The 14,307-nt window shown below is 45.5% G+C and overlaps 1 protein-coding gene across 8 annotated transcripts in view; it reads right to left on the bottom strand.

Moving 5' to 3' along the window:
• Positions 1–9,488: 9,488 nt before the first annotated feature.
• The window catches only part of EVA1C (eva-1 homolog C), a 117,653-nt gene continuing 112,834 nt past the window's right edge, over positions 9,489–14,307 (bottom strand). For 6 of the 8 annotated variants that reach the window (XM_055279493.2, XM_055279491.2, XM_055279490.2 and 3 more), the window contains one exon: positions 9,489–10,062. In XM_055279493.2, the coding sequence (XP_055135468.1) occupies positions 9,686–10,062 (377 nt within the window). In that variant the 3' untranslated portion in view covers positions 9,489–9,685. Of the gene's footprint in view, positions 10,091–14,307 lie in introns of all 8 variants that reach the window. The other 2 variants (XM_055279492.2, XR_010120794.1) reach the window with 2 other exon arrangements.

A 14,307-nucleotide genomic window follows, 5' to 3' on the forward strand; every position in this document is an offset into this window, starting at 1 on the left:
CCAGGGTTTTACAATCAGAGGTCAAGTTCTAAGGAAGGAAGTTTGGGAGCTCAGAGCTGGGAGGCAACTCACTGGGTTTGCAAATTCTTCACAGATTAGCAACACATTTTCTTGCTAGTTCATTGTTAGTGAGTTGGGAATGTTTTCCTTTTTCTCTTTTAGTGAGGTAATGTCATTATTTTACACATGCCTCTAATTGGAGCTCCCTCCCTTCCTCAAAAACTAATCGAGCCTTTTCCAGGTCAGGTTGGTGCTTAGTCATCTGAACACGAGTCCCGTCCTCTTCCCTTAATCTTTCCCAGGCTGGATTTTGTCTTTGAAACAGTAGGAAATGACAGGCTCTATTTTCTTTTCTTAAAAGGACTCAATCCATGGAGTCATGAGTTTGGAACAGGGAAAGTGTGGAGAATTAATACGTCCTCCCAATCAGAAGTAACCAGCTTTCCTCTCTTTGTTTGGCTGAGCCTCTGCAGCCTGAGCTCATGATATCACAGGCAGTTCGCTTAAAAGCAGGAAGGCGGCATTTTCACCTGCAGATAAATTTCCAGCTGGATTTTCTGTTAGACCCATTGGAAAGAAATGCAGTTAGGCAGTGAGCAGTCTTGGGGCAAAGACTGGAAACTTTTCAAAAAAGGGCTCTGCCAGAAATAATTTGTTAGACCCTTGAGGTCTATTTGCATTGGTGACATTAACTGCATCTTAAAGTGTCCAGGTGAGTCAGTCACCGGAATACTTAGGATAATCACTCTTAGGATAAGAGTGATGATTTTAATTTCTTCAACGGAATTCAGCTGTAATTTGGTCATTTCCAAGATATCGAGATTAACTGGATGGTGTTCAGTGGCCTTAAAATCCGGAGCAATTACTATTCCAAGAGTCAGAAGGTCAAGGTTTGAGGCCAGGCCCAGCCTGCTCCTGGCTGTGGGGTCCTTATCTATTTGCAATCCCTAGACGAAAGACAATATTAGGAGCAGATAATGGACCCACAGCCAGGAGCAGGCTGAGCGATGCTGCACAAAGTGCGTAATGTTCTTGCAGCCAGGACACAGGCATGCGCCAAAGCCCAAAATATTGACATTCTCCAGGTGCCCTTCACCCTTTTAGCCTCATTTTCCCTCACTCTGGCTGTTCCCTGTACTCAAACGTGCTGTTCCTGTTCCCGCCTCCTGGCTGTTCCTTTCCCTACCTTCCTTCACCTTTGGAAATTCTGCCTATTCCTCGAGGACCATGTTGAGCACGATCTCTGATAAGCTTCCCCTAGTCCATTTGGTGGAATCATTTTCTCTGAGCTCCCAGGGCCACTTGGTTTGGCCATTTACTGTCATTCTTTGATGTCGTTTGTATTTATTTTATTTATTTATTTATTTTTTTGAGACAGAGTTTTGCACTTGTTGTCCAGGCTGGAGAGCAATGGCGCAATCTCAACTCACTGCAACCTCTGCCTCCTGGGTTCAAGCAATTCTCCTGCCTCAGCCTCCTGAGTAGCTGGGATTACAGGCATGTGCCACCATGCTCGGCTAATTTTTTTTTGTATTTTTAGTAGAGACAGGGTTTCACCATGTTGGCCAGGCTGGTCTTGAACTCCTGACCTCAGGTGATCTGCCCGTCTCGGCCTCCCAAAGTGCTGGGATTATAGGCATGAGCCACCGCACCCGGCCCTTGATGTCAGTTGTTTTTTTAGAGTCAGAGTCTCACTCTGTGGCCCAGGCTGGAGTACAGTGGCACAATCTCGGCTCACTGCAAACTCAGCCTCCCGGGTTCAACAGACTCTCAAGCCTCAGCCTCCTGAGTAGCTGGGATTACAGGCATCTGCCACCATGCCAGGCTAACTTTTATATTTTTAGTAGTGACGGGGTTTCACCATGTTGGCCAGGCTGTTCTTGAACTTCTGACCTCAAGTGATCCACCTGCCACTGCCTCCCAAAGTGCTGGGATTACAGGTGTGAGCTACAGTGCCCAGCCTACTGTCATTCTTACACTTCGTCTTATGCAGCTAAACCCCTGAAGGATAAAGAAAGGGCCTCTGCTGTATCTGCTCATGGGCTCAGCAAAGAGAAGAAGGGATCAAAGGGAGAGAGAAAAAGGAGGGCAGGAGGTGCAGTTCCTTCCTGGGTGGACCCAGGGGCTCCTCCTGGAGCGGGGGGCAGGCAGGGCCCAGGTGAGAGGAAAAGGTCTGGCCTGAGGTTTCTCTCAAATGTTCCTGGGGTGCAGATGGCTGCAGGGTCAGGAAAAAGGAGCTCTTTGGGCTCTCCAAGGTGGTCACACCCTTTTCAGGGCATAAAGGAAGGGGAGTTAACAGCAGCAGCAGTGCCCAGAGAAGTGACAGTCACAGCAGCTGCCATAGGACCACGGCCAGGTTGTGTGTTAGGAGCAAAAAGGAGCTGCGGGCTGAGTGTGGCCAGGGGAGGGAAGGGGCACAACTCCTGCAGTCACGGCTCTTTGGGGCTCAGAGCCCATGAAGGTGAGGCTGCAGCCCCAGGCGGACAGGTGCCTGTGCACTGAGCCTTCGGGGTTTGGAGACAAGAGACATGCAGGGGTATCCCCAGGAAGGTGGGCAGAGGTCGGGTAAGGTGGAGCTGGGTTCCCACATTTCTGTGCCTGGGATTTTGATATCTGATTATGTTCTTGGTTGGTGAGGGCAGGGAAATATCTGTCCCATTTTATCAATGAATTGAGCAGGTGTCTCCATGCCTAACTTCATACACTAGCTCAGCACTGTCCAACAGAACTGTCTGCACTGTCCAAGACAGTAGCCACTGGCCATGTGGCTATTGAGCGCTTGAAATGTGACTAGTGCAACTGAGCAGGTGACTTTTACATTTTATTCATTGATTTAAATCTAAATTTAAATAACAGCATGTGGCTAGTGGCTCAATCCTGGACAGCACAGCCCAGAACTGACAGCATCTGCAATTAGCTACTCTCATTCATTCTCCAGGGAGCCTGGCGCTGTGCCACACCCAGAGGAGGCTACTGTTGATTTGAAATTCCTAAAAATGACGTACTAGTCCCGGATCCTTAGTTGGCTTCCTGAATCCTCCCTTATGGGCTGATGGTTATCGTGGCTCTTTCCTGCCTTCTCTTTAGCTATGGACCAGTGAGGCTTCCAGTTCACAAAGCATTTGTTGGAGTATTTAGGATTTAATCTCCAAGGCTACCATCCAGTCTTGGAGTGGAGTTTGGCCAACACCACACTGGTGCTCAGGCTTACAATGGGTTTTTAAAACCAAATAACCATAGTTCCGGGTTACAACTACCCTGCCAAAACTGAACACAGCTTAAGTCCATGTGCCAGAGACTTGACAATGAACTTGGCTGCAGAATCCAAGGAAGTTCAGGCCTTGACACTTTTCCTCCGAGCTCTGCAGATGCAATTATTTCTCCTCCACAAACTCGTCTCTATAGCAGGGCTGAAGGAGGCTGGCTTGTTCTCTCCCTCAGTGATTCGTTCTTATAATGCTTTTGAGTTTTGCAAAATGCCCTTAGTGTGGTCTAAATGGTGCAACCTCGGCCACACGGGATGCTGGATGCTGCCTCTCACGGGAAAGAAATCATCGATGATCAAAGCTGAAATGTATTGTTGTCACTATGTGTAAAGCACCATGACTCTCAACACAACTAGGAAGTAGATACCATTATTATGCCCATTTCACAGATGAGGAAACTGAGGCACAGATAATTCACCCCAAGACTGAGCTAGGACCAAGTCAGAGCAGAAGCTGGGAGACAAGAGTGACACAGTGAACGAGGAAACCCCAAGTCCAGGGCTGAAGCAGAGTCGTGTCTAGTCTGGTTGATGTCAGTGTTCCAGGGGTCCAGGGTGACAGGCAGGAAGTGGGGTGGAAGCTTTCAGGGCAGTGGTCCTTCTCAGGAGGTCCCACTGGACATGTGGGGATTTTTAGGGAGCAGCGCCGAGACCCAGGGAGATGGAGGAGAGGCCGGCTTGGTTCCCCTGACTGCCTGGCACTGGGCTTTGGTTCCTGGCGCAGTAACTGGTTTCCAGGGACTCATGGAGAAGGCTGGGGGGGAGACTGGAAGGGGGATCTTGTGGGTACTTCTTTCCAAGACTCCCCAGATGCCAGATGTATGAGTGCCTGCCTTTTCCCCAACACCACGAGCTAGCGGGGAGGTTTGCTGATGTTCCTTCGGACCTGGCTTCCACCCACTGAGGTTGCAGGTGATGCTGCCCAGCACTGTGGCTCAGCAGGGGCTGGCACACTCCCCGGTCCACAGACCTCTCATATTGGATGCTGTAAGTCAGTTTCCTGACATGGAGATTTGTGCATGAGAGATTTATTGAAGCAGTGCTCTCCGGGGAAACACCTGTAGGAAAGCGGGGAGGAGTAATTATCTGTAGAAGAGGACAGGTGTGGGCCATTCACAACCACTCCTCTCAGCAGCTGGAGGCCGGGTGCCTGGGAACGGGGCACCAACGTCACACACGGGCGCATTTGTGGGGTCAACAGTGGGACTGCTTCTGGGCTCCCCAGAGCCTGCTTGGTCCCTGGGCTTGCTTGGGCCCTGGGCTTCTCCCTGAAGCAGCAGCAAATGTCATGGCTGCTACAAGCCCCAGCAGCCCCTCAGACAAGCCCGGGTGTATCCAGAAGAGTAGAATTTCACAGCAGGCAGCTCATGGATGGAAAGTCAGCATTAGCAGCAAGTAGCCGAGGTAGGGACATGCGAACTCCAGAGGGAACTGGCTTCTTTTCACAGGGACCCCACAGCTTGGAAACTGTGGGGGCTCTGCTGCCCAGAAAGCACAAAAGCAAGAAGTGGCAGCCCGCATGAGCCTGTGGTCCCTGGGAGGACTTCCACCCGGGAGCTTCCTCCCTGCAGCTTCCTCCCAGCCACCACGGTCCATCAGCAGTCTCTCATCCAAATCTGCTCTGGTCATTTTCGCACTGGACTTTGTGCCAAGCCAAACACAATCTCAGCAGGACCCTTCAGCCTCCTTCCACAACAACGAGAACATGGCATTCTTCTTTGGGGCTCTGAAAATGCAAAGAAATATCTCACTGTATCTGCACAGGCCAAAAACTGACCCTCGAGTTGGCAAGCCTGTTGACCAGCTGCCTCTGTAGGGATCCTGGGAGGGTGTGTGTGTGTGTGTGTGTGTGTGTGTGTGTGTAAGCATGCATGCTGGGGGCTAATGGGGGGAAATTCAGATAAGCGAAAACCCGTTGTGGAATTCAAGAAAGGCATGTGACTGAGGCCAATATGGGCACAGCTTTTTCTTCAACTGGTAAAGTGAACATCTGCAGCCCCAAGCAGACAGTCATCAGCCATCAGCTGGACAGCATTTGTGTTCACGGGGACAGGGAAGATGCTGCCTTCAAACTGGAAATAGAGACAGACAGCCGCTCTGGCAGCTGGGACATTATCAAAATGCTCCTTGCTGAACTCGGACGTGAAAGGACAAAGATTCTCTTTGATTAGAACAAAATCGTTATGAAATAGTTGGACAATGGAATTCACTTCATTCTCTGATATGATCTGGAATAGATTTCTCTCCAGGCCAGGTGCAGTGGCTCATGCCTGTAATCTCAGCACTTTGGGAGGCTGAGGCAGGAGGATCACCAGAGGTCAGAAGTTCGAGACCAGCCTGGCTAACGTGGTGAAACCCCGTCTCTACTAAAAATACAAAAATTAGCCAGGTGTGGTGGTGTATGCCTGTAATCCCAGCTACTCGGGAGGCTGAGGCAGGGAGAATCACTTGAACCCGGGAGATGGAGGTTGCAGTGAGCTGAAATAACGCCACTGCACTCCAGCCTGGGCAACAGAGCAAGACTCTCTCAAATAAATAAATAAATAAATACATAGATTTCTCTCCAATGACAGATTTAACCCTTCTCCCATTTGCCCTGAGAATACTCACGAGTGGCACTTGAGGCTGTAGCATTTACTCTGAGATAACTTTTCCAGGAAATCTCTCTTTTATTATTATTTTTGCATTGCTCTTGTACATTGACTTTGGAAACAAAAGACATCATTCTGTTTATAGCATTCTGTTTTTAGTAGAGGTAGTAGAGGTATCTCCATTTATAAAGTGTAGTAATCCTCGATTGCTGAAAATGTCAAATCCTAGAAAATGTAGCATTCCCATGCCTGATGTTAACTTCATTCTCCAACAGTTGTTGGCTGAAGATTCATTTGATGAATTCAGTTTTTCTGAAATAGATGACTCTGTTGTTAGTTCTGTTTAGAAATAACTCCAAGAACACTTTTTTCTTTTCTTTTTTTTTTGAGACGGAGTCTCACTCTGTCTCCCATGCTGGAGTGCAGTGGCGCGATCTCGGCTCATTGCAAGCTCCGCCTGCCGGGTTCATGCCATTCTCCTGCCTCAGCCTCCCGAGTAGCTGGGACTACAGGCACCCGCCACCACACCCAGCTAATTTTTTTGTATTTTTAGTAGAGATGGGGTTTCATCATGTTAGCCAGGGTGGTCTCGATCTCCTGACCTCGTGATCCACCCACCTTGGCCTCCCAAAGTGCTGGGATTACAGGTGTGAGCCATTGCGCCTGGCCCCAGAACACTTTTTATATTTTATGTTCGCACTGAAAATCAGTCAGATTTGCTTCAGCCTCAAAGTGTGTTTATGTAAAATTAAATGAGCGCTGACAGTGAGTCACATTTTTTTTTTTTCTAAACGGGGAAAGGGTTAAAACACATCATCCTCAACCCCTTCAATTTCTCCCCATGGGAGAAATTCCGGTACCTGGAAATCCTAAGGAATTTCAATCTCCACCCAAACCACTCCCAGCCCATCTCTATGACACCTCTCTTGGCCAATCCCTGCTCTCCCACCTGCAGGGGGCCTGTGTAAGGGAAGCTTGCTTTGAAATTGGCGGGTGCAGAGGGTAGAAGAGGGGGTGCCATTCTGACCCATCTTGACTTTCCCCTTCCTTCCACTGAGTGGACACACAGGATTTCCCACCAGCTCTGTCTGTAGTTGCTGCTTTGTGCTGGTGAAATGCCGCACATGAACGTTCACAGCAGCACTATTCACAGTGGCCAAGGGAAACAGCCAAATGTCCAGCAGCTGATGGCTGGATAAACAAACTGTGGGCTAGCCATACAATGGAATAATATTCAGCCCTGAAAGGGAATGAACCCATGCTACACTTGCTACAACATAGATGGACCTTGAGGACATTATGTTAAGTGAAATGAGGCAGTCACAAGAGACTACATATTGTGTGATCCCATCTACATGAACTATCCAGAACAGGCTAATCTATAGTGACAGAAAGCAAATTGGTGTTTTCCAGGGGCTGGAGGGAGGGAGGAATGGGGGGTGACTGCTTAACGGGCAGAGAGTTTTCTTTTGGGGTGATGAAATGTTTTGGAACTAGATAGAGCTGGTGTTTGCACATCGTGAATGGACTAAATGCCATTGAGAGAGTTAATTTTACATTATGTGGATTTCAACTCACTAAAAATGAACGCCAGAGCGGCAGCTGAGCCTCCTCACTCCACACCCACCTCCTCTGCATCCTGCAGATTGGTCTGCAGGACTGAGAGAGACATGCCTTCTCCATACCTGTCACTCTAGGAGTTCTTGCGGGAACAGCTATGTTTCTTGAGCACTCAGGATGCGTCAGTCCCAGCACTTCCCAGCTGTGTGACGTGGGCTGGACGATACTTACCCTGGCGGCCTTCAGCTTCCTCATCTACATATGTTTACAGGGTTAGTGATGACGAAGTAAGATAATAAGATAACGCAGAGAGAGCTCTTTGGTAGTAGGATATAAAAGATGCAATTGCCAGGTGCGGCGGCTCATGCCTGTAATCCCAGCACTTTGGGAGGCCGAGGCGGGCGGATCAGGAGGTCAGGAGATCGAGAGCATCCTGGCTAACACAGTGAAACCCTGTCTCTACTAAAAATACAAAAAATTAGCTGGGCGAGGTGGTGAGCGCCTGTAGTCCCAGCTACTCGGGAGGCTGAGGCAAGAGAATGGCGTGAACCCCAGGGGGCGGAGCCTGCAGTGAGCCGAGATTGTGCCACTGCACTCCAGCCTGGGCGACAGCGAGACTCTGTCTCAAAAAAAAAAAAAAAGAAAAATGCAATCATTTTTATATTCTAAGCCCCTGGGATTACTAGGTCAAAAAAGAAAAAAAAAACATGTTTTCGTATTTGATGCCACAGCTATAAGCCTCCTGTCTACCAGGGAAAGCCGTCTGCAGGAACCAATCATAAGTTTTCCCACTGGGGTCTGTTTTCTGAACTCTTTCTTCTGCTCCTCCACCCGGCCCTCCCCAAGTGGGGTAGGACCCCATTTTTGGAGAGATTTGGGAGCCAGCTCCACTTGATCCTGGCCCACAGCACTGTTAGGTACTCTGGTTGATGGCTTTTACCACCAGGGGCTCTGCTGTTTTAAATTCTAAACCAGGAGTCAGCAAACTTTTTTCTATAGAGGGCAAGAAAGTAAATATTTTAGGCTTTGCAAACCATACTTTATTTACAAAAACAGGTTACAGGCCAGATCCATCCTGCTGTCTGTTTTTGTATAGCCTTTGAGTTAAGAATTGTTTTTACATTTTTATTTATTTACTTTTATTTAAATTTTTTTTAATTAAATAGAGGTAGGGTCTTACTATGTTGCCCAGGCTAGTCTCGAACTCTTGGCCTCAGGCTTTTACATTCTTAAATGGTTGGTCTGAAAAAAACAAAAAAGAAGAAGAATGTGGAACATGTGAAAATAAAATGAAATTTAAATTTCAGTGTCCAAAAAGAACGTTTTATTGGAATACAGCCAAGTTCATGCATTATGTAATATCTGTGGCCGCTTTTGAGCTGCAATGGAGAGTTGAGTAATTGTGGCAGAGAGAATTTGACCCACAATGGCTAAAATATTTATCATCTTGCTTTTTTTTTTTTTTTTTTTTTTTAACAGAGTTTCTCACTCTGTTGCCTAGGCTGGAGTGCGGTGGCACGATCTCGGCTCACTGCAGCCTCTGCCTCTCAGGTTCAAGTGATTTCTCCTGCCTCAGCCTCCCAAGTAGCTGGGATTACAGGCATGCGCTACCACACCCAGCTAATTTTTTATTTTTTTGGTAGAAATGGGGTTTCACCATGTTGGCTAGGCTGGTCTCGAACTCCTGACCTCAAGTGATCCACCTGCCTTGGCCTCCCAAAGTGCTGGGATTACAGGCATGAGCCACTGTGCCCAGCCTATCATCTTGCCTTTTAAGAAAAAGTTTGCTAACCGTTGGTCTAAACAAGTCAGTGGTTAAAATCACTCATGAGCTCATGTTTGCTGAGTATCTGTGTAACTATTTTACGTGTATATATAGGAATCTTCTGTTTAGTCATCTGTAAAATGGGGGTAATAGTACCATCTCATGACATTGTGAGGATTGAATGACTCAGAACATGAAAAGCAGCTAGAATAGCACCTGGCATTATAAGCGCTCAAAAAATGTAAATTCTAATTATGTATAACTTATTAATGTATAGACACAAATTCAAAGAAATACAGAAAACAAAGACTCTTCCCTCCTCATTTATTTTGGAATGTGCTAGAAACAGCTTGAAACATCCCTTTAATAGCTTCCTGGCCTCACGAGTGTTGAATGACATGACAAACTCTCCTTCATAGAAGGTACAGGTGAACCAGAACGGGAGGGGCATTTGGGATCCTTCCTTCTTCAGAAAGTGCGATCGCATCAAGATGCGTGTGGTTTTCAGTAGAACTGGCCCATGTTTCTCGGGAGTGAGGTGTCCAAACCACTGTTCATCCATATTTCCTGAATGATTTGCTCCCTGCGCTCAATCCTTTCTGCGAGCTCTGCAGCTTCTATGGAACTGTAGACAGGATATGAAGTCCTACAGAACCCCGACAGTTCCCCTGGGAAATCAGACTCAGAGGAGTCCTCCTCCTCTTCTTCATCCTCGCTGTCCTCCTCGACCTTGTCACTTCCTGGCACCAGCTGCTCCCTCCCCAGCTGCAAGTCGTGGAAGTCCTTGGCACAGGACTCTCTGATGACCAGGGCGCACAATGTGAGGGCCAGGCCGATGCAGACACTGGACACGAACAGCAGGGCAGCTCTCTCCGGGTGGGCTGCAGGAGGAAGAGAACATGTCAGGAGCTGGGAGGAGCTGGCAGACTCCACCACTGCCAAGTCCCACAAAAACAGATGTCTGCCCAAGCAGGGGGCTAATGAAGAATGCCAGCCCAGCATCTTTGAGACTGTGTACACCAAAATAATGATATATCCCCAGTGGCTTTTTTTTTCAAAAAAGCTTTTGTGCCTACGGAGTCAATATATGTATGTGTAGGAGAAAAACACACAGCAGAGGGGTTCAGGAGCCAGACTCCTCTGAGTTCAAACTCAGGTCTGCCACTCACTAGCTGTGTGACTTTGGGCAAGTTTCATAACCTTTCTGTGCCTAGTTTCCTCATCTGTAAAATGGGGCATATAGTATCTTCTATCACAGAGTCATTACAGTGAAATGAGTTAATTCCTATAAAGCTCTTAGAATATTCCCTGACACATAGTAAATGCTCAATAAAGAGTTGCTATTATTAGTAGTAGAAGTAGCTCATGAAGAATTAATTTATGTATGAAGTATATATGTGAACCTAAGTAATAATATAATAGATGTTAGCAAAACTTAATTCTGTTCTTTTTCAGATTAAAAAGTAAATATAAATATACAGTCATCCCTTGGTACCTGTGGCGGACTGGTTCCAGGACCCCTCCCCCACACTCCCAGGCTACCAAAATTCACGGATGCTTGAGTCACTTACATGAAATGGCACAGAATTTGCATAAAACCTAAGCATGTTCTCCCCTATTCTTTAAATCACTTCTAGATTACTTGTAATAGCTAATGCAATGGAAATGCTAGGTAAGTAGTTGTTACCATGTATTGTTTTGGAAATAATGACAGGAAAAAAAGTCTGTACATGTTTGGTATAGACGCAACTATCCATTTTAAAAAGATATTTTCAATCTGAGGTTGGTTGAACCCATAGATGTGGAACCCATGGATACAGAAGGCCAACTGTAATATAAAATACAAAAATATGCTGGGTGTCGTGGCTCACGCCGGTAATCCCAACACTTTGGGAGGCCAAGGTGGGTGGATTGCTTGAGTTCAGGGGTTCAAGACCAGCTTGGGCAACATGGTGAAACCCCATGTCTATTAAAAAAAATACCAAAATACATCTGGGCATGGTGGTGTGTGCTTGTAGTCCTAGCTACTCGGAAAGCTGAGGTGGGAGGATCACTTGAGCCTGGGAGGTCAAGATCACATCACCGTACTCTAGCCCAGGTAATAGTGTGAGACCCTGCCTCAAAAAAAAAAAAAAAAAAAAAAAAGAGAAAAAATATTAAAATAAAATAAATAATATAAATATGTATATTATTTATAAATATTAATAATACAGTAAGTATTGGCTGGGCGCGGTGGCTCACACCTGTAATCCCAGCACTTTGGGAGGCCGAGGCAGGCAGATAATGAGGTCAGGAGATCGAGACCATCCTGGCTAACATGGTGAAACCCCGTCTCTGCCAAAAACACACACAAAAAACTAGCCAGGCGTGGTGGTGGGTGCCTGTAGTCCCAGCTACTCGGGAGGCTGAGGCAGGAGAATGGCGTGAACCCGGGAGGTGGAGCTTGCAGTGAGCTGAGATCGTGCCACTGCACTCCAGCCTGGGTGATAGAGCAAGACTCTGTCTCAAAAAAATAAATAAATAAAATAAAATAATATAGTATTACAATACTTACTATATTATTGTAAATATTATACAGATGGAAGCCTGTATACTGTAAGTAATATGCAGATCAAAGCCTCATCTCTCCTGACTTCACTTTCATCTTCCTCCCCTTTGAATTTCCCTTCTTTCCTCCCCATCCTGCAGCCCTCCTCTCCCCCAAAATCTTTCAGCCACTGTCCTCTCCAAACCCTCTCCTTCTGTGGTGCTGTTAGGGCTTTCAAGATGGGCCACAACTCAACTTCTCTGTCTTGGAAAACATAAACTTTGAGCCCCACTGGCAGTGATGCTGCCAACCTCAAGGAGTGCTGAGTGTGAGGAAGCTGAATCCCATCCATTTATAGTCTTTTCCAGCCACCCATGGTCAGGCCAGGGACAGATCTGGACAGAAACAATTCCATCCAACTCAAGCCTCTGAGGTACAATGGTCATCAGTGGCCCCCTCCCCTCCTCTCCCAGTGGTGGTGTCGTGGGAGGGGCTGGGTACCCAGGGCAGACAGAGTAAGGTGCAAGAACGGGCTCTGCCACAGCCAAGCAATCAATTCCAGCAGTCAATTCCACCAGCGACTTGAGCTGCAAGTGAAGGAAGTCAAATGGGGACGTTTCAGGTTCCAAGAAGGGAGTAGAGTGCCACAGCTGGTAACTATGGACTTGCTACTGTACCTCTTTTTTCATATTTTGAGGATTCCAGGTGGACTGAATTAAACTACCCATAATCCTTAGGACATGAGACATTCTCTTCATTGGTCAATACATAGCCCTACTTTATGTCTATTTAATGAATTACTTTTTAATACTGTAATTAGCACCAGTGCTATGAATGAGCACCTGTATAGGAGCGAGGCCTTGACCACACCTGTGTCTAACCTGTGCTTCCCCATCCCCCGGCCTCCCCCTCAAGGTGACTACCACCTGAATTCCAAGCTCCTTACTCCCCTGTTTCCTTTTTTATATAGTTTTATTTTCCATCTCTATGTATTCCTAAAATTTTGTTTAAAGGGTATAATTTTATAGGTAGTGTTGGCGACTTGGTGTTGTTTTTTTAACTTAATATCATATCGCTGTAAAATATTTCATTGTCTTGACTATAATGTAGTTTATTCACCCACTCTCCTGCTGGTGGGTCGAGAACTGTTTATTTGCCTGCTCTCCTGCTGTTGCCAGGTTTCTCCTTTGTGGATGATCGTGAGCATTCTTGTAAATGTCCCTGGTCAACACCTGCAAGCGTTTCTCTTGGGTACTACCCTAGGAGATAATTGATGGGCTTAGGGCATGTGAGTTTCAATTTTCAGAACTACTGCCAACATGGTGTTCGAAGTGGCTGCAATGTGTGAGAAATCCTGTCAGTCCTCATCTTCTCCAGCACTTGGCTCACATAGACTTTTACATTTTTTTCCAATCACATGGGTATAGAATTGTACCTTACGATGGTCTTGATTTGTGTTCCCCTGATCTGTACCTATCTTCACATGCTTATGTATTTCCTCTTCTCCAAATGCTGGCTTATGTCATGCACCCATTTTTTAATTCTGGGTTGCCTGTGCTTTTCCTGTTACATATAAATGATGTGTATATTTTCTTTTTTCTTTCTTTTCTTTTTTTTTTTTTTGAGATGGAGTTTTGCTCTGTTGCCCAGGCTGCAGTGTAAGTGGCATGATCTTGGCTCACTGCAATGTCCGCCCCCCACCCCAGGTTCAAGTGATTCTCCTGCCTCAGCCTCCCAAGTAGCTGGGATTACAGGTGCCTGCCACCACACCAGCTAATTTTTGTGTTTTTAGTAGAGACGGGGTTTGCCATGTTGGCCAGACTGGTCTCGAACTCCTGACCTCAGGTGATCAGCCCACCTCAGCTTCCCAAAGTGCTGGGATTACAGGCGTGAGCCACCGTGCCTAGCCCAAGGATGTGTATGTTTTCTATAGACTCTTGATGATAATCCTTCGACAGCAAATATATTGTGTATACATAATATATATATTATATATACATATATTACATAATATATATATTATATATACATATATAACATATTATATATACATATATAACATATATACATATATAATATATACTATATACTATATATGCATATATAATATATATTATATATTATATATATATATTATATATACTATATATACTATATAATATATACTATATTAAATAGTATATATATATACTATATTAAATAGTATATATAATATAGTATATATAATATATTATATAGTATATATAATATATATAGTATATATAATATATTATATAGTATATATAATATAGTATATAATATATAATATACTATATTATATATTATGTATACATATATAATATATATTATATATACATATATATTATATATTATGTATACTATATATATTATATATACATATATTATATATATTATGTGTGTGTATATATATATGTATATATATATATTTAGAGAGAGAGAGAGAGTCTCCCTTTGTCACCCAGGCTGGAGTGCAGTGGCACAATCATAGCCTGCTGCAGCCTTGAATTCCGGGGCTCAAACAGTCCTCTCACCTCAGCCTCTTTAGAAGCTGGGACTACAGGCATGTAATACCATGCCC

This window comes from Symphalangus syndactylus, chromosome 5, assembly GCF_028878055.3.
Source record: "Symphalangus syndactylus isolate Jambi chromosome 5, NHGRI_mSymSyn1-v2.1_pri, whole genome shotgun sequence".
In the NCBI taxonomy this organism is placed as follows: domain Eukaryota; kingdom Metazoa; phylum Chordata; class Mammalia; order Primates; family Hylobatidae; genus Symphalangus; species Symphalangus syndactylus.